Consider the following 27,550-nt stretch of genomic DNA (forward strand, 5'->3'; position numbering starts at 1 on the left):
ACAGGGAAATGGGGTTAGTGGCGTAGTAAGAACACACACATTTGTCAATTAAGTCCCCTGTCTTATATGGGTGTAGTTCATGGCACCCAAAACAACTGCAATAGTAACGTCAAACATTACAGATCACCATAACAGATATAGTAATAATAATAAAGTAGAAATACCGTGAGCATTAACAAAATGCGACAGAGATACCCAGTGAGCACATGCTGTTGGGAAAATGGTTCTGATAAACTTACTGGATGCAAGGTTGCCACAAACTTGCAATTTGTAAAAAGCACAATCTGTGAAATGCAACAAAGTGAAGCACAATAACACAAGGTGTGCCTGTACGTTTATTCACAGCTAATCATATTTTCAAGGAAGATGATGGTCAGCACTCACTAGAAAAGCTGTGCTAATACAGCTCTCTTGCTATGCAAACCATTGTGGCAGGGTATACTAAATTCTACCCAGGTAGCAGAACCTTCTGCAGAGACTATGGGAGGATGTGAAACAGAAAAGAAATAAAGCAAAAAATCTCAAGTGGTGAATACACAAAAATATTAAGGTAGCATAAATCAAAAACGAGAAACCAAGTGGAGACTAGGGGCCCTGTGGAAACAAAGTCAAAATGGCAAATTCTTCTGTGTCTAAACCTTTGTGTACTTCTGGCTAGTATTATTTCTAACAGCAATACTTTGTGTTCTCATTCCTTTCTTCTTTTCATCCACTCGAAAACAGTACCACAAATTACTAAGCAAAGAATAAAGTTAAAATATGTTGTTTTTTAAATCTAATAAACAAGTTGTTTGACAATTCAGGAACATGAAGTTGACCATTATCAACATAATTATGTTAACTTTGTACCAATTGAATCTCCTCCTTCTTCCCTTATTTCTCTCTTCATAGCGATCAGAGCTTTCCCTAGTATTTTTTTAGTGTGTGGCCTACATGTGAGTTTCTCAATTTGTTTTGGTGGAGGGAATCAAAAAGTGAGTTTCTACATCCAATGAAATCTACCACTGAGATCTTGAATATGATATAAAATTGAGAGGAAGAAAAGAGTGGAGGTGGTTTTGTGGCTGCCTTGGAGAGGTTCAATTAATATCTTGGCAGAGATTCCCAGCTATCCTGGATCTTTTCACTACCCTGGGCGTCTTGGTAAAATGCTATACAGGTGATTCCCCTTAGAGGCTGGACTGGAGAGGGGATTTAAGCCAACTGGGAGTCAACTATGAACCTTAGATTGGAGAATAAAGTCAAACAGCTATAAATATATAAGGTCTCTACCCCAGATGAACCAAAATCATCCCCCACCCATAAGTGTCTTCATAATAATTCTGTGATATGGTGGTTTAGAGTACAGGCTGAATGACAGAAGATATATTCTCATCTAAGCCCTTATACATACTTGCACAATGTATAATAACCAAATTACTTAATTTACCTGAGTCTTGCTTTTCTATCTACCAAATGGGGAAAATACTACCTATGTAATACAGTTGTGAGAATAAAATGATGTAAGAATTAAACAAAATAATGTACGTACAAGTTTGCCACAGCAGCTAGCATCTAGCAGATCTTCAGTACAACCTAAAATGCAAACTATTTTATCCTTTTCCATTCTTTTGAATGATAAAAGTAATCAAATAAATGATAATGATGACAAATATGATCATTTTGGACTGGATGTGTATGTCTCCCCAAAATCCACATTTTGAAGCCCTAACCCCAAGTATAACTGTATTTAAAGATGGGGCCTCTAAAGAAGTGATTAGGGTTAAATAAGCTCATAAGGGTGGGACCCTGGCTCTAAGAAGATTGGCGGCCTTATAAGAAGAAACACCAGAGAGCTTCTGCTCTCTCTCCTTCCACATGCACACACTGAGGATAGGCAATGTGAGGACATAGTAAGAAAATGGTCATCTGCAAGCCAGGACAGGAGAAACCAAATCAGCTGGCACTCTGCTTTAGGTGCCATGAGGAAATAAATTAATGTTGCTTAAGTCACCTTTGGAACCATGAGAAAATAAATTAACGTTGCTTAAACCACCCAGTTTATACTATTTTGTGACAGCATTCCAAACATACAAACATAATGATGATGATGATGATAAATGCCTTATTCCAACAAAGAAATAGACTAGATAAGGAACAATAAATTATATTTACTGGAAGTTGTTTGTTTGTTCCTCAATTTTCCCTTGCAGGTCATTTTGGTGTTACTGATGAAGGCATATGGGCAAACTGGGCCCAATCACTGTACATTTTTGCAGAGGCTATTGTTCTAATTAAAATCTAATGCCCTGAGCCACTAATGATGACAGGACAGTTTTCAGATCCAAGACTACTAAGTCTCCAAGAAGAGCTAGATATTAGAGGGGGTTTCAGGAAGAACTATGGTCTGACCACATCAAGGAGACGAGGCAAAGGCAGAGTGCACAGGTTACAAGTAATCTAAGGTTGGGAGTGGAGGGATGGACAGTCTGGAGGAGAAAACAAAAGTTATAACAACAACAACAGTGACAGCTGTCAGCATTTCTGCTCTATGCAGGCATTACTGAATTATTTCCAATCCTCCCTAAAGCATTGCAAGGTAAGCATCATCATTCTCATGTTATTCTCTTCATATAGAATGTACAGAATTGATACTTCATAACTCAAATCTGATACAGATTCTGATTCATAACCCAAATCTGATTCATGAAAGGGAATTCTCTGTTGTTTAAAAACAAAATAATACCAAGATATTTCATTTGTACCTGCTCCAGTTGTGCTCCCCCTTCACTAAACGTATCTCCAAAGTCCTACCTAGAGATAAAATATCAATACATGTTAAACAAGAATTAAAGTAAAAGTGTGCATTTTTAGGTATTTCCTCTAAACAGCTAACCTGCTCTGGAAACATCTCTTAAAGTTTATACATCATTTCCCTAAAAAGCACCCATAAGCAGCTCAAACAACTCAAGAAACAGGAGACAGGAAACAAGAAGACTGAAAGAAAACTTGAAAACCTAAAAGCCCCAAGCCCAACTTCAGTGAAGAGAAACAAAGTCCAAAAACCAATGCGAATTGGCAGGGTGTTGATGGGGCTGCCCTCTGGGCCATGGTAGCAATCTCATACTCAAATTGTCATCACTAGCCTTTTATGTTAATCTTTCTACCAGCATTTGGTAATCTGATATAACCACAAGGACAAAGTGCTTATTCCCCTATATGGTAAGGAAGTCCCTGCCCTTTGGAATTTTGTCTGCCATAGAACTGAACATATTATCACAAATCTGTTTTTCTTACAGTGAAGAGCCATTTATATATTCTTAATTAGTTTCTGCCTGTATTGAGAGGAATTATCTTTTACCAAGAAGCCAAAAATAAAAACTATTTCATTTCCTCATGACAGACATTAACACATGGCATTCTAAGACAAATAAACATGTTACACTTTTACAACATAAATAGAGAAAAAAATACTTTCCTAATTAATTTATAATTAGTTTTCTGGAGCTATAACTTGTATTGGACTTTGAGCAAAAAAAATACTCCTTAAAAAGTAACAGAAAAGTTCAACTTTGGTTCTATCAGGTTTGATATCCAGAAGAAAATGCAAACTTCCCTTGACTACACTGCAAAACATCTACTACTCTAAGGACAATGGCTGTTTAAAGGCCTGAAATAAAGAATCAGAGTGGACCATACCTGAAGAAGCTAATAGACAGTACAGCACTTCTCAAACACAATGGGATGGCATAAAATTAAGCATGCACAGATTTCATAATGCTGGTAAAAAGAAAATGTAACCAAAAAAATAGAACTTACTGCTCATTCATTTAAAACATTAAGTAACAAATTATAGAAATGTCTTCATCTAATAGTTTCATATTTAAATGTTCACAATATTTATTTATAAGGGGAAAAATTATATTTTTAGAAATACTACTCGCTTTAAATGATGCCCAGAAATCCTACTAAAAATTTACTCTGTAACTTAAGATAATTCTATTGAGTCATTTTAGAAATATTAAAAATATGACCACCCCTAGTTAAAATGTATATTTTCCCCAAAAAAACTTCAATTTTAAGAACTATATTTATTTTTGTACAAGCAATACACACACATACACACTAACCACTTAAAGTGTATGATGAGATATCAATGGATGAATCTGGAGAAATAGGACTCTTTATCTCCAGTCACATATTGTAAGCACGGATATTGGCCTCTCACTAGAGTTTTATTACTCAGATTATTTCTGATACATGAAATGTCTTAAAAACAACATAATTGGGATCAATTTAGTCCCAATTTCCATGTCATAAAATCAGACTCCAATCCTTCTTCAATACAAGAAGCTTACTTTTCGTTTACCCCTAAATTCACAGTCAGTGACCACAGGGATGAGATGGAATTGCTGAGAGCACAAGCTGCTGCCTGGGGTTGGAAGTAAGCAAGCTTTTCTTCTTTCTGGGAATACTAATGCTTGCTAGAACTCTGCCAAAACAGGGGTTCTCAGCCCTTGCTGCTCCCTAGAACCCTTTCAGCTTTTAAAACCTACTGATGCTTGAACCCCGACGCCACAGCTTAACAAATCAGAATCTCTAGAAATAGGGCCTGAGCACTGGTATGTTTATAAAAGCTTCCCACAGAATTCTAATGTGCTGCTGGGGAAGAGACCACACATATATAAGGCTTTGAGATGGGTGGATGTTACCTATAGTCAGCTTATTATTGTTAACAAGGTGGTGAACCAACAGTGTTGAGTGGAAGAAAAATGAGGGGAAGCTTCCATGATGAATTGATAATTACTGGAGAAGGCTCTATCTATAGATACAAGAAGATGGAGTCAATAGTCAGGAGACTGTAAGTCCCGGGGATGACTTCATCACTAGCAAGCTGTATGAGCTCAGGCAAATCATCTAAGTCCCCGGGGTACAGAACTGAAGGAGAAGGGAGGGTGGAGGGCTCACCACTCCCAACCAAGGCAGCTGTACCTGTATGTGTTTTGCATGTTAGCCTTCTGCATGAAACTTCACTTCATGAAAGAATTCTGTGGCCAAAACCAGTTTGAATACAGCTGATTTAGATGTTCTTTAAGTTCTCTTCTGAGATAATTTTACAACATCCCATAAATATCAGGAACTGGCCCACCAGGCCTACATAGAAAAGAAGTTAAGATAATCACAATGATGCTTGCTCTTTGCAGTTACTCTTCCCACTGCTTTATTTTGTGGGCAGTAGGCTTTTATCCAAGGTGCGCCTACAAATGCAGTGGCTCTTACCTCTCCTTGTATCTGTCAGGTACTCAATAACCCCTGTGATTTTTCTCTCCTAACACTGCACCTGACTACACCCCCTTACAGGTCAATTCTGATTATCTATAAAGTATATATCAACTCACATTGAGATTACAGAGTATGTTTGAGGCTCTAAAACATTTTTCTGGAGACAAATTTTCACTATGGAATAAAAAGGATAAATGTTTGCCAGCTCTCTGTTGAGTTTATTCATTCAAATGAACCCTCCACCATAGGGGGCTGACTTGCAGGGGACGACAGAAACAGATTCCCCAGTCCTCTGACTTCCCTTCAGGGCCAGCAAGGAGGAGCCCTGATAGGAAACAAGACGGAAGGAAAGGAGGGAAGTCGGGATATTCATTTTCTGGGCTTACTCCTGGTGGGGCTGCCACAGATTGACTGTGACCTTCAACTGGAATTCTCCACTCTTCTCAAAGTGGCTGTCTCCTTGTAGGCTGCAGTAACCACTCCCTCATCACATTTATGCAAACTGGTGAAAACCATCTTGGCTTTCATCAGAGTTGCTCACACTCTACTCTTTCCTTTTAAATAGGTCCTTTATTGAACCTTCCATGAATTATCCTAATTTTAATGAGCCATTTTCTGATAGACTCCCGACACACATTTGTTAATGAAGGATTTTTACTTCTAGGTATTTAAAGAAATAGCAAGATGCACGCAAAATTCCAGGAGTGTTAACAATTTTGGACAGATATATCACAATCAGGACTAACAGGAAAGGATGCCACCTACACCACATGCTACGTGCCCTTAGCTTACTGGATCATCAGCAGTCCAGGAGAAGGAGACGGGGAAACACAGGATATGACTGTTTTCCTACCAATATGGAAATATTTCAGTATTTTAACAACCAGTGCGGCTAAACTGGCTGATAGTCAATCCCACAAATAATAATCCTTACGCAGAATGACTTATAACAACAAACAAAACTGCAAAAATATATTTTCAATAATAAATTATTTATTATAAACCATAAAGGTTCATATCATAGAATGCAATGAAGCATAAAAAATGTCTTGGACAAATATTTACTGATTTGTGAACATACAAATTACCTGGCAAAAAGCAGAGCAGTTACAAAATATTATAGGCCGTACAATCTCAGTTTTATTTAAATATGTAGGTATACATATATTTACACCTTTAATAGACTGAGGAACCATATCAGAGTGCTAACACTAATGTTTATGAGTAGTGGAATAATAATTTTAATTTTCTTCTTTACAAATGTATGTTTTCCAAAATTTCTACCATTAAATTGATATATTTTATAGCAAAGATAACATTATTTTTAAAAATGGAGCACGGTAAAAAAAAAAAGCTGTTACATTTTAAACTGAATCTGATTTTTCCATTATTGTGGTAAAGCATTTTCACTTCATCAGAACAAAGATTTACTACTTAACCTTTGTATCTCAGGGAATAGAGAACAGAGATGAACTTGATGCAGTTAGGCATCACTGACCCAACAACCAAGTGGAGATGGCTGTCAGATTAAAAAAAATAATGTATCACTATGATACAAACAAAACCAGAAATATCTAAAGATACAAAAATACAGGGAAAGGACATAATTTTTTTTCTAGAAGGAGGTCATGGAAAGCTTCACAGAGGAAGTGATGACTGAGCAAGATTCTGAAGGCTAAACAGGAGTTCAAAAACCAGATATGGCAGGATGAAGCTTTTCTAGGAAAGAAACACCCCCATGCAAATGTTCTCAAGCATGAAACAGCCAGGAACTAAACAGAATTAGCTCTGCTTTCTTTCTCCTAAAATAGAAACTTGCAAGGATCTTGACTTTGACTGGAGGGAATAAGCATTTACGAAAAACATTCTATGTGACAAAAATTGAGCTAATGTTTTGTTTTTATTGTCTTTAATGGAGGAAATGAGAAAACTGAGGCTCTAAGAACCCTCTTAGACATTCCTGGAATTTACACCCTGATGGGTGGTTAGTTACTTTATCTACATAGTATTCTTATGTATATATGCTATATTTTTCTTTTTATCGTATTCTATCAGTTGTTCTCATTACATAGAAAGGATTAAGATGAATTACTGGTGATCAAGGTTTTGGATTTACCTACTAGCGCACTTCCTCATTGCCACAGGAGTTAAATATTAACTCATGCTGATACCTGTCCAACATGTATATACATGGGTCGGTGGGTGGGTTTAGGCGCAGGTGGAAATAGAATATTGCAAAAATATCAGCAGTTTGGTGAGTAATTAATCAGGAAATAATGTGTGCTATACTGGAATAATCACCTTAAAAGTAAAACCTTCAATGAAAGCAAATCTTTCAGAAGTTCAATATGGGAATTAAATTACTTTAAAATTATAGAACGTTCTAAACTTCTAATAAATACTTGTATTTATTGTTTTGAAAATATTTTTCAGTGGCAGGGATTTTCAATCATTTGTTTTTATTACAATGGGTTAATTCTGGGATTATTTTTTGCTGCTTCTCAAGTTAAGTATGAAAACCATAATTCTTTTTTTATCTTCTGGTTGGGTTTAATTATGACAATGCCGTAATATGGTTTAGTTGTGTCCCCACCCAAATCTCATCTTGAATTCCCATATGTTACGGGAAGAACCCGGTGGGAGGTAATTGAATCACGGGGGCAGGTCTTTCCCGTGCTGTTCCTGTGATTGTGAATAGGTCTCACGAGATCTCATGGTTTTAAGAAGGGGAGTTTCCCTGCACAAGCTCTTTTCTCATCTGCCACCACGTCAGACTTGCCTTTCACCTTCCGCAATGATTGAGGCTTTCCTAGCCATGTAATGAACTGTAAGTCGGTTAAACCTCTCTCTTTCTTTCTTTATTATTATTATTTTTTTCTGTTTGAGCTCTTCTAACAGAGTATTTCTTTTTATTTATTTTTATTATACTTTATGTTCTAGGGTACATGTTCACAATGTGCAGGTTTGTTACATATGTACACATGTGCCATGCTGGTGTGCTGCACCCATTAACTTGTCATTTACGTTAGGTACATATTCTAACGCTATCCCTCCTCCAACCCCACAACAGGTCCCAGTGTGTGATGTTCCCCTTCCCGTGTCCAAGTGATCTCATTGTTCAATTCCCACCTATGAGTGAGAACATGCGGTGTTTGGTTTTCTGTTCTTGTGATAGTTTGCTGAGAATGATGGTTTCCAGCTGCATCCACGTCCGTACAAAGGACATGAACTCATCGTTTTTTATGGCTACATAGTATTCCATGGTGTATATGTGCCACATTTTCTTAATCCAGTCTGTCACTGATGGACATTTGGGTTGGTTCCAAGTCTTTGCCATTGTGAATAGTGCTGCAATAAACATACATGTGCATGTGTCTTTATAGCAGCATGATTTATAATCCTTTGGGTATATACCCAGTAATGGGATGGCTGGGTCAAATGGTATTTCTAGTTCTAGATCCTTGAGGAATTGCCACACTGTCTTCCACAATGGTTGAACTAGTTTACACTCTCACCAACAGTGTAAAAGTGTTCCTATTTCTCCACATCCTCTAAAGCACCTGTTGTTTCCTTTTTAATGATTGCCATTCTAATTAAACCTCTTTCTTTCATAAATTGTGCAGTCTCAGGTATGTCTTTATCAGCGGCATGAAAACAGACTTATACAATCAGTGAAGGCATAATTGGGAAGTTAAGTATCATGAACTTGGTAAGGTTATTCATCTTTCAATGATAAAGAATTCTTTTATCATTGAACTCTAGATGAACTCACCTAGTGTTCCTTTTTCTTTTTTTTTTTGATAGCTTTTAGGGTACAAGTGGTTTTTGGTTACATGGATGAATTGTATAGTGGTGAAGTGTGAGATTTTAGTGCACTGTCACCAGAGCAGTATACATTGTACCTAATATGTATTTTTTAAATCTCTCACCCCCGCACTGCCTCCCACTCCCTCTTGAGCCTCCAAAGTCCATTATACCACTTTGTATGCCATTGTGTACACATAGCTTAGTTCTCCCCTATAAGTGAGAATATACAATATTTGGTTTTCCATTTCTGAGTTATTTCACTTAGAATAATGGCCTCAAAATTCATCCACATTGCTGCAAAAGATATTATTTCATTATTTTTTATGGCTGAGTAGTATTCCATGGTGTATATATATCACATTGAAAAATGTAATTCTTTAATAATATGTCTATGTGAGCCAAAATCTACAAATGGTTAATGCAGATATCAGGTCAAGTGTCACTCTACAGTCTCCTGAATAGTACAGAAATCAAATTTAAACCCAGTGCAATTTTTTCACCATTAAGGAATTTTATTTGGCCATGAATTTATTTGGCCAAGACAATAACCAGCTAGATCTCTGTTTTTTGAAGCCCAGGCATCCTAAAAGAATATTTTGATAATTCTACTATAGATCAGTCTTATACCCCTTGACTTCAATGGGTTATACACTATGAAAAAGCAAGCTGAGTTGAGTTCCTTTAAAGTCTTAAAAAGTAAATTAACATTCACCAAGCACTTTGAGGATAAAATAAAATGTCAAGAGTAATAATTATTCTTAAAATAAAAATAAAATCACAAGAAGCTGCCATTCTACAATTTTTTGTGATCTTTATTTTTTTAATCTAATATCCCCCAAAGTCAGGAGGTAGTGTAGATGTACAAATATTGTCTGTATTTTCTTTCAAGTAAATGCAAAGCCAAACAAGCAAGCAAACAAAACACAAATGCACTTTTCACACCATGTTTTGCTCTCCACAACTTTCAGGCCCTAAGTACATCATGCATGTTTTAAATGCATGAAAGAAGCACTGCATTTAAAAGCAGTGAGATAGAAATGGACCAGATAGGCTTGGAAGTCCCATCTCCAAATCTCAAGGCCCTGTGCTAGTGACCACAATTCCAATAACTATAAAGGAGAGGAGAGGTGGACTATATCCTCTAAGCAGACTCTACTCAGCTTCAACACTATCTATGCTACCCAAAATAACCAAGCGTTGGAAATCAGCTCTTTTACTCTATCATCAAAAAGCATGCTTCAGATTGACAATGGAAATTTGATTAATTATATAATTAATTTATTAACAATTTTTAAAACTTTAAGTAGTAGATCTCTCAAAAGACAAACTCCTAGTGGATCTAGTAGTGAGAACTTAATTCTAAGAATTTAGAAGAACCTAGTAATCTCCTTGCTGGAAATCACAACCCACGGTTAAGCCTGAGGTTAGATGCCCACCTATCCCCCACCTCCATTATTTCTGCATACTAATAAGCATTTGTACTGTGTGGCCTTTCCTTAAAGCACTTTTTGTTTGCTTGTTTGTTTTCACATTTTTAAGTGAGCAGGTAGTATGTGTACTTGGGGGTTGGGGCACCTGAAGACCAAGTGAGAAGCATTGTTGAGACAATGTATCAGAAAATTCTTGCCTCTAGACAATCACTTAGGGGCTTGACTTCTGGTGAAAAATGGCATTCAGTTTGTCAAAATCCTTGACAGACTTTTAATTTAGTAATTTCATTAGCATAATATGCCTACTAGCAAAAGAAGAAACTGAACTGTTTAAATTTTCCTTCACTCTGATAATGAATGTCAAATATTTTTTAAAATATTTTAAAGAATGAGCCAACAGCTTTAAAGTAAATTAAAACATTATTAATTTTCCGTAGGTCTATTTAAAGACTAATTTTGATTTTTGCATACTATTATTTATTTAGTCTTTTCTGTATCTTGCAGGGTATTCCTAAATTTATAATCTAGTGTCCAAAGATTTAATGAAAGCTCATTCCTTATAACAATCTGAGAAAAATAATATTAACAGTATAAAGGCAGAACACAGCTGGCTAAGTGAATACAATTTTTAAAAGCATTTACTCCATTAGGACTCATAATTGCAGTATTTTGTCAGTAAATCTGTAAGCATTTCATATCATATGTATTAAAAGATCACACTTCTGAATTAGTAACTCTTAAAAGGTAAAATTAAGTATTCATAAATTTCAATAATTTAAAATACTGCAGTCTGAAATTAATTGATAAAAGTATCCCCAAGTCCAGGAAGATAATAAAATTGCTGTCTTCTGTGTTACTGAAATATCTTTTGTGTTATTCCTCAATGAGTAACCCCTACAATTTTAACTGTAGTGATAAAGTGTTCTACAACATGCAAGGTGGCAATTTCAAAACCTTCCCCTAAAGTCAGTATTCTCAAGTATTTTAAACTCGTGACTAACCAAGCAGAAAACTTTCATATAAAAAGTCCAGCAAAGCTATGTATGGTTAGACAGGTTAATGCCAACCTACAGAGGAATGGAACAGAAAATACACATCAAAATCATTCAGGGATCAAGGGCAGCAAACTCTTGAAATGGTTAGAGAAATCATGGTGTGGCATATTCCTCTTAGGCAATCAGGGTCATTTCTGAGTTGGTCCTTCTCAGTAAGCCAAATGAATGAACACTCTTTTAAAGTGTCCATTAACTGAAGTGCATTTTTCTGGCTGTTTTTGTAAAGTGCATGCCACAACAGGTACACGTTTGGATAAAGATAACATCACTTTGTGTTCACATGCAAGTATGGCTTGTCACTTGGCACTTTGTAAATTACTTCTCAAAAAGAAGTCCTACTTTCAGCAATTCTTGAGGAAACAGACAAGGGATCTCCCTACAGCCACGGATTTTAGGAGGTAGGGATTAAAAGTGTCAGGAACAGAGCATCGATTTTTGCTCATGTTCTAACTGGAAGTATAGTTACCACTCAAGCCAACTGGAAGCTGAAAAGCCTTCAAGATAACCCATTAGAAGAAAAGTTAAGAGGGACACTGTAGATCACAATCCAATTGAAGAAAGAATAATTGAGTCATAGGATATGAAAATTTGGATGGAACCTTTATTAAACTAGATAGGATAGTCTAATAGCTTCATTTAACCAATTCGGAAAAGTATAAAAACAAGTCTTCAGTGAGACTTCTTACAAGAAATACAAAATCTATAATAAAGATCAAGTAATAAAATAGGGCTTGCAGTTCCTAACCATTCACAGTGGACATGCTCCCAATACCTGCAATATACACACATTTTTACTTTCTATGTTTAATACTGTTTCTACAAATTCTGCCACGTGTATATGATCATCTGGCCCTCCAGTAAAAAAGCATCACTGTAAAGTGGTATGGTCTATATTGGAAAGCAAGTGTTACTCCAGTGCCTAAGTTTCTAAATACTTGAATATTTTTGCCTCCCACCAGAACTGACTATAAATATAATTATTAACCATCCCAAACAAACTATAAAGACTCTAATAAAAGTAGACTCAAAGGATAAACATATCGCATATTGAAGAATGCTACTAGAATGAATATGCCATTCTATATTTTGGATTAATAGGGCTCAAACTATGAAATGTGTCCTGTAATTTCAGAAAAAAAAAAAAACTAAAAAGTTTGAATGTAGAGAGAAAGGCGTAGGAGTTCATATAGCCACTAGACTCAATTTTTTACATGAACCATTGTAGGATATGCATTTTACATCCTGACCTGGTACACAATACATACATAACTAAAACAAAACTTTTACAAAGCAAGACTTGTCACTATGTGCAATGCACTATGATATTTCTCTATGTCTATTTAACTTCTTAAGTAATACTCATGGTGACCCACAAAACTAACTTCATGATACACTAATGAATCAGATCCACATTTTGAAAAAGATTATACCAGAAGACTATCAAATCTCCTTGCCCATGGCATATTATTCATAAATCCCAGTATTCTTTCCAGCAAGTTCAGCCAAGCTTCAGAACCCATTTCAAACAAGCATTCCAAGCAGCGAGTATCAATTAAAGTTGCAACACAGTCACCACCTAAGTTTTATGAGGACAGAGTAGCTCTTTTTATTATTTTGCACTCTTTGTACCCCCAGTGCTTGCAGAGCATCCAGAACAGAGTGGGCACTCAAATATCCACTAAGAGGTGAATCAGTAAACGGATACTAAGAAGATCAGAGGGTAAGCTTAGGTTTCTGAAGGCCCTCTGTAGCTCCTTGCACTCTGTCCTTTGGCTACTTTGCTATCTTTAAATATAAAGCTTTCAAAATTCAATCACTTTGAGTACTGTATGTACCCTCCCTGCTCTCCAAATTCCACCTTTTAATAAGAGTTACCTGCACTAGGCTACTTGATGGTACCTCTGTTATTTTCAAAAACAATTAGTTTACACTTAAGGAATTACCAAAAAAGATTACAAATCATGATAGAGTCCCTTGATAACAGGAAGGAAGGACCTGCCAAAACCTGGACTGCATATTAGTGCATATATTTTCTTATTTCAACCCTTCAACAATATAACTAGTTTCATATCATCAACCCATTTTACTGGTGGGAAACCAAACACTTAGAAAAAAAGAAGTGAGGTCACACAATTAGTAAATGCTTGGCAGAGCCAGGATTTTAAACTAGGTATTTCATTGCTCTTTATTATACCTCAGTTGCTCTTAAAAATGGCATATTAAGAGCAACTGAGGTATAATAAAGAGCAATGAAATACCTAGTTTAAAAATGGCATATTAGGCCGGACGCGGTGGCTCAAGCCTGTAATCCCAGCACTTTGGGAGGCCGAGACGGGCGGATCACGAGGTCAGACCATCCTGGCTAACTCGGTGAAACCCCGTCTCTACTAAAAAATACAAAAAACTAGCCGGGCGAGGTGGCGAGCGCCTGTAATCCCAGCTACTCGGGAGGCTGAGGCAGGAGAATGGCGTAAACCCAGGACACGGAGCTTGCAGTGAGCTGAGATCCGGCCACTGCACTCCAGCCTGAGCGACAGAGTGAGACTCCGTCTCAAAAAAAAAAAAAAATGGCATATTAAATTACAAAGAAACAATGACCAGAAGCCTCAAACCCATTTGAAGTGTGTGACTTTAACAAGTTATCATGCTGGAAAAATAAAACCCTATAACTTAGTAATATACTTCATCACATAACTTTACTTTTTCTTTGCCAAATCTTTGTGAGTTATTCATTGCTGGGTATGTTTTTCTTGGCAGCTGTTAATCTTGGCTCTGACATAAGTTCTTACTATAGAGTAATTCAGATACGTTAAGTCCTCTAAGACACAGAGAAAAAACAGGACTCTCTCTCGTGTGTGTGTGTGTGTGTGTGTGCGTGTGTGTGTGTGTGTTTATATTGGTCACGTCCAAGGGGAAATAAAAAATGGAAACAATATAAATTGGGGGTGTGTGCATCGGGCAGTTAAAAGACTTTGAAGGCAGAATCAACAATTTTGGCCTTTTGGCTCTCAGCAGAAGTAGTGTAAGGAAATGAAGCAGAAAAGAACAGTATGGGTCAAGTTTAACTCACATCCACCCCCACGCAAGTGTACGCTGCTTGACGTAGTCACAAAACCTGCAATGTGTAATTTGCCCAATCATGACCATGAGTCACTGTAAAAGTCACTAAGGTTTTTCAAAAAAAGCATATTTTTGTTATAACTTTAGTTCTCAACCAGGAACAATTTAGGGAACATCTGGCAATGTCTGGAGACATTTTTGGCTGACACTACTGGGTAAAAGACAGAGATGCTGCTAAACATCCAACAATGCACAGGACAGCCCCTCATAACAAGACATTATGTGGGCACAATGTCAATAGTACCAAGGCTGAGAAACCCTGGTTTACAGTGCAACAATATTTCTTGGACACACAACTACTATACTCCAGCTGACCCTCTGATCCTGTCTCCTCATCTATAAAATAAAGATGATTATAGTGCCTCTTCACTGTGTTGTGGGGATTACATGAGTCTGATTAATGTAAAGCATTTAAAACCATGCCTATGACATAAGTAGGTGCTAAATAAATATCATTGTTATCACCACCAGCATCATCACCATCAAAGCTTACCACCATGAAGCATGACTCTTTATTAGGTGAATTCTTGGAATGAAAAAGGATTCTGTGTTAAAAATAAACTTGGAAAATGGTAAGTTAAAATCAGACAAGTTTCTTTGTTGTGGAAATGCTTGGAATCTCTAATAAGCAAAAAATATAGAACATGCAGAATTTCACATTGATCTGACCAAAGAATCCTATGCAGAATCTTGCAGGACTGAACACACTTTTAGGGAAAGGCTGGTGTGGTGAAAGGGCATATACTGAGAATCTATAAACAGAATTCAGCTCTTGAGTCTATCACTTATGTGCCATGAAGCTGGATAAGTCCCTTGACTTTCCTTGGCCTCAGTGATCACCAACGAAAAAAAAAAGGGGGGGGGGCCCTTCCAGATCAGAAAGTCTCAGCTTCTCTGATGCTCCTGGTTGTAGCATACCACTGCAGAACTCAAAGACTTGCACTGTCAGATGTCAAGGACACCAGGGTCAAGCAAAATAAAGAGCTATGACAATTCTCAGGATGATTATGCTCCCCAAATTCCCATTACTAAAGAAGCTCAAATATCCAATGTGGGAAATCAAGATCAAAGTGATATAAAAACTAGCCTTATCTGTTGTGTTTTTGCAACTGCAGTCTAACTTTTGAAACAGAAAGCAAAGCTAGCAAAGAACAATATGGTGCAATTTTTAAAAAATCTCAACTACTTAAAGTGTAGACGAGTATAATCTCCTCAGTTATCTTTTAGGTGCTAAATAAAATCAGCAGAGAATATGGCAAGAAAGGATTGCTACCTCAAGGAACTAAAACTCTATTTGGGGAGAAAAATGCACATATATTAGGCATCCAGTGAGTGCTGACAGTTTAAACAAAGGCCAGTGGGAGCAGAGTCATCTCAGTTATTGCCATTTTTGATAAGTCAAATGCACGACAGCAAAATACAAAATAAAATGTAAAAATTAAATACAAACATTTATCTTTTCGTTTGGGTTTCCAAATAAGTGTTTTATACTTCCTTATCGTTCAGCCATCATTGACAGGTGCCAGGAAGGTATTGAAACTGTAGGGTATGTGTACTGTTTGTCATTCACTATGCTCTTCCTCCCTCTGAGTGCACTGGTAGAGTCTGGCCTGAATTCTCCATGCATGACAGAGATGTACTTTTCTGGGATACAAAGTGACATGAGTAAGCCTCGTATTGTCCAGGGCACAATGTCTTCATATTATAACCTTAAGATATTTTAAATTGTATAACTGGAATCTTTTACTCTGGAAGAGTAGCCAGTGTACATATAGGTTACACTTTCTTTTAATACCATTAAAGTCCATACCCATTTCATGACTCTGCACGGCATCTGTAATCTTGGGGTCAGGGAGGGAGAAACCAAGGTGTACACCAAGCCTCTTCTATCCTCAGCAACCCTCTTGACCAAGGTACTGCTTAGATTGAACAGGCCGTGGTAACTGATAAGCAATAGCTGCTCATTTCCTCATAGTTCACTCTCATACATGACTATGCATAAACTAGTGTCATTTTCTAGAATTCCACAGGTTCCATCAACTCTATTTCTGATGACAAACTCGTTCGTTTTTTTTTCTTTTGATGCCTTATGTTTCGGATGAATGTAAATCTATGTAGTCCCTGTTTTTCATTTTCAGACACAAAAAGAGACAATGGCTTTCTTTTTTCAAACTTCTTTGGAATATTCTTTTGTCCAGAATCTCTTTCAAAATGTTGAGGTTTGGTTGTCTTTGGTGGTGTCCCAGAATGTTGTTTTACATCATCCTGTTCTCAATCTCTCCCCACATGCACAAGCTTTGCTTTCCTAGAATATAACCACTCTGTTCTGGTGAGGCCCAAAAGAAAAATTCTGATTTTAAAAATCTAAAGCTTTAATTACTTTTACTATTTAAAAGCCATTTTCCATTATAAAATTTCTCATATAAATTTGTCTAGTTTTGTCTTTAACCTTTTTGCTTTGACCTTTGAACTTATTCTGATATCAATGTTTTTGCTATTAAAGCTCCTTTTGTTTCTTTGCATTTTAATCATTGTTTTGTTTCATTTGCAAACTGACTCTGTTCACTGTTTAGTCCTCTGTTTTGGTTCTTTTATTGTGTCCCTATGCTGAATTTCAGACACTGCAAAATATGAGCCTTTGCAATTTACCCTATTTAGGAGTGCAGGATCATTAACCACCACAAAATAAAAACTAGTTCCAACTTCGTCTGCCTTCTGGGATAGAAGGCAGTGGGGAAGCCCTGAGAGCGAAGGTAGACTAGTGCCAAAGGGAAAGCATAGGTCCAGGTAGTGCATCACCTGGATATGGATGCCTCTGTGTGTGTGTGTGTGTGTGTGTGTGTGTGTGTGTATGGAATGGCAGTGTCCTCGCATGTGGAGTTCCCGTAAGCCCCCTAGAAGAGTTACAGTAACAGCAGTCCCGTGAAACTTAGCAAGGAGAACTTTAAGATTTTAAAAACTTAGGTAGCCCGGAAGTGGGTCCTCAGTTTACGTACTGAGAGCCCAGACAACTCACCCAAAACCACATGGGAGTAAACACTAGAGATTCAGCATGGGAACCCAGATCCCTCCCTCTAATACTAGGACCAGCAAAGCACCATTTCCACCTTACTCTTTGGCTTTTACTTTTTCTCTTGTGAATTCAGTTCCATGAAATCTTGTTTCAGCACATGTCTTAATTATGGCTGGCTCTGACAGTTCTCTCTCAAGTCCACAACTTCAACCAACTTTATATCCACATACAAGATCTATATATCCACGCCAAAGGTCAGGTGTGATAATAATAAAGAGGGAATTACCATTTTTAATGGTAAGCTACCCATACTTGTTACTATATTTCACAAGCCATTTTAGAATTTTCATAGGCAAAGACATATTATCCTTCTATTCCTTGTCTCATTCATTGTTTTAAGAAATGTTCAATGAACACCAGTTTTGGGTTAGGTGCCTCAAAGACTATACTTATATTCCAATTCAAGTGCCATGGCTCTAAAAACAATGATCTATATGGTTCTTTTAGTATGATCTTCAGAGAAAATTTAAGTATCAGATTTAGTACTTTAAAGACACTACCTGCTTCTTTTGGTCAAACATTAATTACTACCTACACCATCTGTGTGTTTTGCCAGACTTGGACATGAAGGACTGTGAATTAATTCTAAAAATTAAAATTAAAATACGTGTTATAGCTGAGGACATTCAAAACGCTGTAAAAATGACTCCCAAACAGGTTTCAAGAAGAGTTCCACAGATATTCTGCTTAATTAATGTGATATATAACAAAGTAATTAAGAGCAGAGACATAAAAATAGGAAAGACTTGGGTTGGAGTCCTAGTACTACACCATTTATTAGCTGTCTGACCCCTTTAATCTCACTAGGCCAGTTTTCTTGTCTGTAAAATAAGAACAATCATGGCGCTTAGACGGGAGGGTTATTTGAAGCTTATCTGCGGTAATATAAGTAAAGCACGGAACCCAGGAAATGATCAACAGAAAGAGCTATAATTGTTATCACTGCTTTAACAATCAGAAGAGTTGGATGCATTTTATTTTAATATTTACTTGTGAACAAAAGATTTGGATGAAGCTGACACCCGGGCAGTTTTAGAAAACAGTTTTGTGTTAGTTCTAGTTAATATTTTTGATGTGTTCTGAAATCAAAGTAGATGATAATCAATTATTTGGCTCTGTTTATATTTTAATATTTTATTTCCATGTATATTTTAATATTTCCAGTAAAAGTTATGTTTATAGGTTAGCTAATAGAACTATCTAACACATAGTAACTTGCCCATTATTCTGAAATATGTAGTCTTATCATTTCTGTTTCAATAAATTTCGAAAAACAAAAAGGCCACCAATACTTATGATTAGCAAAATGAACTCTATCTTCAACAGGAAGATTTACTTTTCAAATAAATCTGTTTTTTAAATTATTCTTAACTGGGCTATAATTAGCTCTCCATTTTTGTTTGTTTCCTTTTGACAGTGTGTTAATTTACAAAAGAAAATGCAGAACATTAGCTTTGACCAATTGATAAATATATTTATTTTAAAAGGAAATTGAATCTTTAAAATGTTTTGATCTTCTTTGTCAGTTCATAAGATTTATGGCTATTTTTCCAGAATTTGAAAATCTCTTAGCAGCAAAAATAAAAATTATACTAAAGATTTATTCTTTAAAAAACAATCTAGTTGGGTAGTCTTTTATATCTCTTTCCATTACCTTTCCATATCGTCTTCTTTTGTCTACAAAAATATTTTCAGTCATTTCTGGGTATTGAAAGAAAATATCTTTTGGCTCATATTATTTAATACTTAATAACATTAATATGTCATTAAATTTTTCCTCATATAAAAACTAGAAATTTGTTTCCAGAGATTAAAAAGTCACGATAAAATTCTAATTATTTGATTATTAGAAGCAATTAGAAAACTACTTAACACATATCAGTCCAGGTATTAACCTGTAATTTTTACTTTGAATTACAATTCAAGCTACTGTTTTTCACGACCTCCATTTAATTTGCATAAACATATTCATTTGAAAAGTGAATTAATGTTGCAGTTTTCATTCTGTTATACAATCCCAAATCCAAAAGCATAAAAAGCAATCTAAAATTGTATCATTATTAACGTGCTAGGAAACATTCAGCAATGTTATAAAATTATTAAAGTCTGGCTGCAAAAAAGCTTGGGTTTGTGTGTTTGTTTTCAAATTTAATCTACCTCACCTGTAAAAAGGAAATGAGTTTGAGTCATGGCACAGAATATGAAAAGAAAATGTCAAGTGACAATATTACCAGTTAGTTACTTGAAAACCCACTCTAATTAAAAGCTACTTAAATCCTAATTTTAAAAGCTTCATTTACTTTATGTGGATTTTACTTCAGAGAACTCACACTTTTAATGCTTTAGTCCATTGCTTCTTATATGAAATTTTTTATTTAGTTAATGAAGTTGAGATAATCAGTAAAAGGTTTATCAGTGAGGTTTAAAGAAGCAAAAAAGTACCAAAACTCCCCAGGATTATCATTCAATAATGACTTTATAACTGGAATTTCTACTCCAACATGTGCTATAATTCAAAAATCTCAAGTTATTTTAGATAGAAAGATCTTACCAATTTGACTTTTGGGGAAATCAATCCTTTGCTTGTATTCGAGCCTTGGACTCTAAAATAGTTTCACCTCACATACTAGAAGCTTCAGGAGCAGGACTTTCTGAGACAATTTCTTTGTCTTATTTTATACATATCCAATTTACTAATGTGGCCCAAGTCCACCTGAAATTTGGCAGAGATAAGACGTCAGTTGTCAGATTACACTGGTTTTTAGATGCAGTTCATTTTCCTTTCCTGCTACCCTCCTCAGAATCAAAATTACCTCTAAGCAAAGAACCTAGATTTAAAATACAAAGAAGAAAACCAAAAGAGAATTACCTAAGGAGAAGTAAAAGAACCTTTCTGTAACCAATGCTATGCCTTCTCGGTCACTTTAATATTTGCCATTTTATTGTACTTTTTCCCTCTTCCAAATTGTAGAAGCACTCTATAGAAGTAAAACAAAAAAGAGAACTACAACGCAAATTCTTAATAATTCAAAATAAGCGAAAAACTTAGTAGATTCTTGAGCCACACTCCCCTACATGCTACCTACCCTGGAGGACTTACAATCAAATCATACTTTATTTTTTTCTAATTAGGCTGAAAGTAGTATGAATAAGGCTACTGCCTATACACAAATGGCACTAATTTTCCCATTTGGGTCTAAGTCTTTTAACTTCAACTGTTATGCCCCTGGCAAGGAAGTAAAGCTGAATTGGACAAGACTAAAACATTTCGTGGGTTTGATTTGCTGCGGATCATGAAGTTGGCTTTACAAATGGCAGAGAAGGGGACTCCCTTCACTAGTGCTAACTCACAGGACTCAATGTAAAAGAGCTGTGGGGAATTAAGATTCAGAACTTCTTTACTGGCTCTGATTCATATGGACACAGGCTTATCAGGCAGAACTATGATCAACCCATGTAGCAGGTTTTATTAAGTTTCTCTATACAATCTTTCATCGCTCAGTAGTGGATCCTTTATCAGAGGCAGCACAATCACAGAAATGGAAACTGGGCCTCAAACTGCTAAGCGTAAATGTTTCCAAGGCCAATAAAAAGGGCATTTCTCCCCTGCTAAAAGTATAATTTTTATTAATATAATTATTGTTTTACTTAAAGAATCAGTGCTATTTGGACATTGCTCTTAAATGGAAATTACTTAATCAATTTTTTGTAGCACATTTAATTTAGAAATTGGCTTCTAAATTAATACTGACTAGCTTGGAAGCTGGTATTTAGACAAAATAGAGTAAGTTTTGTATTCGATAAAGCTATGAGTAAGGATTTTCAAATGAGATTTATTTTTTTCTGTTGTCTGCTGTATTTTAGTACAACCAATAACTACATCCTGGCAAAAAAAAATTCAATTACACAATAAAGCAGAAACTTCTAGGAAGTCTGAAAGTAAGTTTTGTTCTCAGACTCTTTTTACTCCCCTTCCTATTGCAAACCAGCACACATATATACAATCGATTTTTCCCCTTCATCTAGACTCTTCCCAAAATTATTTTAATAATTTCCTGGACTGCCCTCTCACAAAAGATGTGGAGAAAAAAATCCACATCATTTCTACTTCAATAAATTTTGCAAAACAAAAAGGCCACCAATACTTACAACTAGCATAATACAGTAAGCACTTACATTGTACAAATAAAATAACTGACTTACTCTCTAAACACTTAATCGTATTTAAAAAGATGACATAGTTAAGAAGTCCTCAGTGAAACTACAGTTTATAACACAAAGATCAAATTTTGCTGTTTTTTAGTTAAGACTGACCTACCCTAGATTCAACAAAAGCTGTTTTTTTCTTCCTCACTTCCATAAACATTCCTGAATCACTTGGGAGATCATTTCTAAGGAAATAGTTGCGAAATCAAGAAGCTGTTCAAGCATAAGTATCAATTCTCTTGCTAATTCATTTTATGATTAAAAGAACTACCAAAAACATTGCTCTCTAAGAATCCTATCATTATATGTATTTTACAGTGTCTTCAAAAGGCCATTTTATGTTAAAGCTGGATTTCATTCCTCAAATGTTAATAATCTTGGATTGCATCTCTTGCTTTTTTACAGTTAAAATTTGTTTAGAGAACCCACGATGTTTATATGCCAAAGCTACCTACACACACACAATGAAGAAAAAATTTTGGCAATTATATGAAAAATTTAATATCTGTCATTAAATGTCAATGTTTCAAGTAAAACATTTCTTACAAAAACCTGTTACTGAAGAAAAGAATTGTTAAAGCATATGAATTAAAGTATTTTTAATTATCCCAAATAGGTACCAACCAAATTTAACTATAGCTTAGTTTTTTAAGCAAACCAAGATGACTATTTTTTTCAATCTGAGAAAAACATAGTATGCAGAAAAATTCTATTTTATTCCGTTCAATACTCTTCACTTGAGGATACGAAATTTATAAGTATGTAATCTCCTTGAAACTGTAAAAATATAACACACAATTTTATACTACGTTCTAATTTTACTTCCTCAAGCATTTGTTATAGGCTCTATAATAGCTATCTAGCTATTACACGGTACATAAAAGTGATCCTCCAATTTATTTCCACTTCTAAAAAGATGCTTAAATACAGAATAAAGCATTTCATGCCTCCCTTCTCATTTAAAATTCCAAAAAGGGCCAAAAATGCACATTATAGGTCAAACACGTTAACTCTGTTATACACTTTTCAGAATTTATAAGACTATAAATTATAAAAATTCATCCAGTAATTCCGTATTTTATTAAAGACCCTGATTTCTCTCCACATTTACCTATCATCTAAGCAATATTCACATGTACAATAAAGTAGTAATATGGTATAAACAGAAAATAAACACTCCAAGCTGATAATTCCATAACATCGAACAATTCTATTAAAACAAACACAAATCAAAATTTTCCATTTTAGGGCCCAAAATTCAACTTGTAACATTTTTTACATGCTAACATTAAAGCAGCTGCCCAATTTTCAGGAAGCTCTGTCTCAAGGAAAAAAAGAGAAAGGAGGAACTATAGTTCTTTGGGTGACTTAAATCACTGCCTTTTTTGATTTTTTGCCTTAAAATCAAGATAAAGTTCTCACCTAAAGATTAACCTCTGAAGACAATGAAAAATAACCAGGATTGGACTTTAAAAAATAACTTAAAAGTCAGCCCCCCATATAAAACTCGACAACAAATAAACCTAGACTTAACTGTCATTTTCAAATCCAATTTTTACCTGAATTGGTAAAAATTTATTTAAAACAAAATGCGAAATACAGTATTGTTTCAATTTTGGCCCAGGAGAGAAACACTTTAATGCAGAGGTAATAAACTCCAGCGAATAAATAGGATCATTTTCCTAATTTCACTTCAAAGCTGCCAGGATTTCAATAAGGAAGTTCAAAGGCCCGATTCTAGAAACTGGAGGTCCCCGGAAAGTGAGGGGCGTCTGGCCACAGCCTCAGTTCCAAACCAGATATAGTTCTTGAGCTGTCATTCTTAGTCCTATTACCACTAATGCAAGGTCAAAAACGGTCCTGTAAGGTGTCAACTAAGGGGTCACTTTTGCCTAAGGTTTCCTTAACTTCTCTCCTAGCAAAGCCGCGCTAAGTGAACATTTCCGCTGTGTTTTTTTAATGACTGCCATTGTCTTGGTAGAGAATCGGAGGCACTTTTAGAAGTACTGTTGGAAAAATCAGGATTTTACAAAACGTTTTCTCAGCTGCATAGGGCAAAAACAAACTTTAATCCTACTAGCAACGGGTCTAAACCACAAGCCTAATTTCTCCTATTTCTTAAGAAGGGGAAGCTGAGTTAAGTTTTAAAGTGCCAGTAATTTTAGGTGGTAAAATGAGCTCAACTCAAACATCGCTGTCTGAAAGCGCTCTCTGCCAACACGCTCATAGACACACACAACTCCTTCCTCGCGGTTTAGGGACAGAGAGCAGACCTGTGACTTCGGACATCGGGCCAGGATGACTACCCGAGATTTGGGCAAGACGAGGCGGCGGTTCCGCAAAGAGCCAAGGGCGGCTGGCGCTCCGGGATGCGCCGGACCCCGCCGCAGCATCCTCGTTTGGGCGCCGCGGGCGCCGGCGGTCCTCAGACTCGGGGGCCGACTGCCGTGTGCCCAGGCCCCGAAGCCTCCTTAACTCCGTGAGGGACGCGTCCCCGGCCCGCTCCGCGCGCAGCGGGACCAATGCTCTCCCAGCTTACCTGAGGGTCCGAGTAGGAGGTCAGAAGCGCCGCCCGGCCTCGCCCAAGCGCACTCGCAGGGGCCGCTTCCCGCTCCCAGCACCCCTGACCAGGCGGCTCTCGGAACACCGCCTCCCAGGTCTGGCCCGGGACCAGGCGGTCCCCCAGCCAGCTCCGGCGCCGGGGCCGGGGACGCGCGTCTTTTTTCTCCAGGCGCCGGACGTGGAACCTGCGCGCCCCTGGCTGCGCTCCAAGTTATGCGCAGGTCGCAGCTGCTCACGAAGCTCCTCCTGGGAGGCCGCTCCAGTTCCCGAGCCCTGGCCCCCACGAGGGACGCGCGGGAGTGGACGTTCCCGCACCTTCGCCCCATCCACACCTGCCGCCGCCCGGGCAGCCAACGCCGTGGCTCCGCCCCGGCTCCGCCCCTCGCCGCCCCCGGCTCCCGCTCCAGCCGCCGCCGCCACCGAGACCGCTGCGGAAAGCAGGGGGAGGGAAGAGGCGCCTGGACGGGGCTGTGGGAGCGGCCGTGCTGACCCTCCTCCCTTGGGCCCGGACGGGACCCAGGTTCTCCACCGCAACGCAGCTCCTGAGTGACGGAATTTTGTGGGGGAAGCGGCGGCCACTACGCTCGCTTTTGGCACAATAGCCCTTTGCGGGTGGGAGCTTCTTGCAATCAGAGTTAAGGGAGAGGGAGTCCACCTGCAAGAGCCAGAGCTCACGCTTCTACTCTCCGAATGCAAACTTAGCAAATTGCACAGCGGAAGTTCCTCCTTGGTCGGACCCCTGCTCTTCTAGGGGTCTTCTAGAAACGTGGCGGCATTACAGGCCCCGTGGTATAACTGGCATTTGGAAAATGGGGGTGTTATTCCATTTGGAGTGACCTCTCCTATCCTCAACTCTCCCTTTGCTTCGACGCCTCTCTCAGATGCCATCTCCACCAAGAAATTTTTCCAGGTACCCACCTGCGCCCAGATTTGATTTCGCCCTCTTTTGAACAGCCAGGGTGCTCTGAACTTTTCCACTGCCCCTTCCCGTGTATGCCACCTGCGCCCAGATTTGATTTCGCCCTCTTTTGGACAGCCTGGGTTCTCTGAACCTTTCCACTGCCCCTTCCCGTGTATGAGAGCGCCTTGTGAAATGTATGGGCCATCGTTAGTTATTTTTATTGTACTATGTGGTTTCGTATTCAGTGCTGTAGTATACAAGCAGAGATATTTATGCTTTCACAATACTTTTCACTTGTGTTTGAATTCCTTAAACATAAAGACTATAGTAAGTTGCCTATCTCTGGAAGTAAATATTGAGGGGTACATGGCAGGGTAATCCGACCAGATGACCTAGCCAGAAGCTCTAGCTGACCTACTCAACTATGTCCTCTGTAAGCCCAACGTGGTAGCCTTTCACCTGGATTTGAAGGGGGAAATTGTATTTCTCTCTGTGAATGTAATTAAATTTTGGCAAAAGTCAGTCTAGTTACCACCAAAAAATACTCTACGAGTTGGAGGGCGGGGATGGGAGCGTTGAAGCACAGTTAATAGTGGTATTTTATTGATAATGAAGTAAATATATCTCTACGTAAATAGTCATTTGTTCGACAAAAACGAGAAATATTCATCAAATATTCACTAATAAGTTGGTACTCATTTCCTTAGCCACTTTAGAAAACACAAATCAAATATAATTGATTATACAAATTGTATTTGCATGAAGATTTGAACCCAAGGACTATAAGAAAGATTCAAATTTAAAATTTTCTGCGTAAGATACGGTTAAATAAAATGTTTGTATAGTATTTCCTATACCTAAGTGTACGTTTTGAGTTGAGAGGTCAGTAGTGTTTAATGGTTAATAGTGTTAAGTAAACAACAGCTACGAATCACTACAGTTAGCTTAGAACAGGTTGAATTTATGAACTCCATTTTAAAGAACTGAGAAATCTCAAACCATATGACTACCTTGACCAAGAAACAAAGAAATGAAATTAAACAGATTCTTGCTATTAAAATTTCTGAAAATTTTGAAAAATGAATTTTTAAAATGAACAGTCATAGTATTTTTAAAAAGCAAATATTTTACAAATCATGAAAAATGTACCTTAACATGTAAAAGAGTAAATCTCAGAGCTAAGGACTTTTTAAAAATGTAGTTAGTGAAACCTACTCATAGAAAACTCAAAAAGCATTCTTTGAAGTGAAAAAAATTACTGTAAATTTATTAGGGAAAGTATAGTATCATTGAACTCAAATAGCTATTTTAAACATCATAATTCTGTGAGTAACAAGAAGAAGGAGGAAAAAAAAAGCTTTCCTTATATGTGAGTCCCACTAGGCAAGACTTTGTCCAAAGTCCAACAGAAAAAAATATTGAATAAACAAGCATAAGCATCTCATTTGTGGAACATATTTTTAAGCTTTTATACAGAAGCCGAAAATAATATTATAGAAAAGATTGTACAATTGCATAGCCAAAATTATATATCATAATATGATGAATAGCAAAGAACCAAAGAAGGGATAATTCACCTCAAATAGTAAATAGACAAACAAAAACTGTCTTAAGCCTATAGTATGTTTTAGACTTCAGTTGAGGCAAGCAAGCTGTTTGGCCCAAGACAAATATACATAATATCACAGTAAACCCAGAGCTAATAGAATACAGCCATAAAAAGCCCACATTGCAAACACACAGGCATCTGTAGCTAAAACTATCAAAGGGGCTTGCCCAGGATACTTCACATGCAACTTGTTGTTCCATCTTACTTCATCATAATGGCAGCATCGTCTTGAATGTGAGAATTTCCTCCTCAACCTTTACCTGCAAGTAAAAGATGAACCACCACTCATTTTCTAGTTGTACCCTAAAATGAATAAATAAGTCAAAGTTTCTACCGGCATTTAAATTATTTCTAAATATATTACTTACAAAGCTTAATTGATTATTTTAGTGATTAATAATTTCTGTACTATAAAACTTGTTCTGTATTAGTTATCACATCTTTATACATCCACTGGCAATCAAGGACTTTCAGAAGAGAGTGGAATACAACCTTTATTTTATTTAAAGTTTAAATATATGTATT

The 27,550-nt window shown here is 37.0% G+C and overlaps 1 protein-coding gene across 10 annotated transcripts in view; it reads right to left on the minus strand.

The window, feature by feature from the left end:
- IFNE (interferon epsilon) overlaps window positions 1-26,688 on the minus strand; it is a 121,554-nt gene extending 94,866 nt beyond the window's left edge. For 2 of the 10 annotated variants that reach the window (XR_004443520.1, XR_004443515.1), the window contains exon 1: window positions 24,493-24,626. Coding sequence is in view for 3 of the 10 variants with exons in the window: in XM_033237482.1 (XP_033093373.1) it covers window positions 24,493-24,841 (349 nt within the window). In the remaining 7 variants the exon portion in view is untranslated. Of the gene's footprint in view, window positions 1-20,298; window positions 20,436-24,492 lie in introns of those variants that run through there. The other 8 variants (XR_004443519.1, XR_004443518.1, XR_004443512.1 and 5 more) reach the window with 7 other exon arrangements.
- Between the last annotated feature and the right edge of the window lie 862 nt (window positions 26,689-27,550).

Source organism: Trachypithecus francoisi, unplaced genomic scaffold (assembly GCF_009764315.1).
Source record: "Trachypithecus francoisi isolate TF-2019V2 unplaced genomic scaffold, Tfra_2.0 Lachesis_group16, whole genome shotgun sequence".
Taxonomy (NCBI): domain Eukaryota; kingdom Metazoa; phylum Chordata; class Mammalia; order Primates; family Cercopithecidae; genus Trachypithecus; species Trachypithecus francoisi.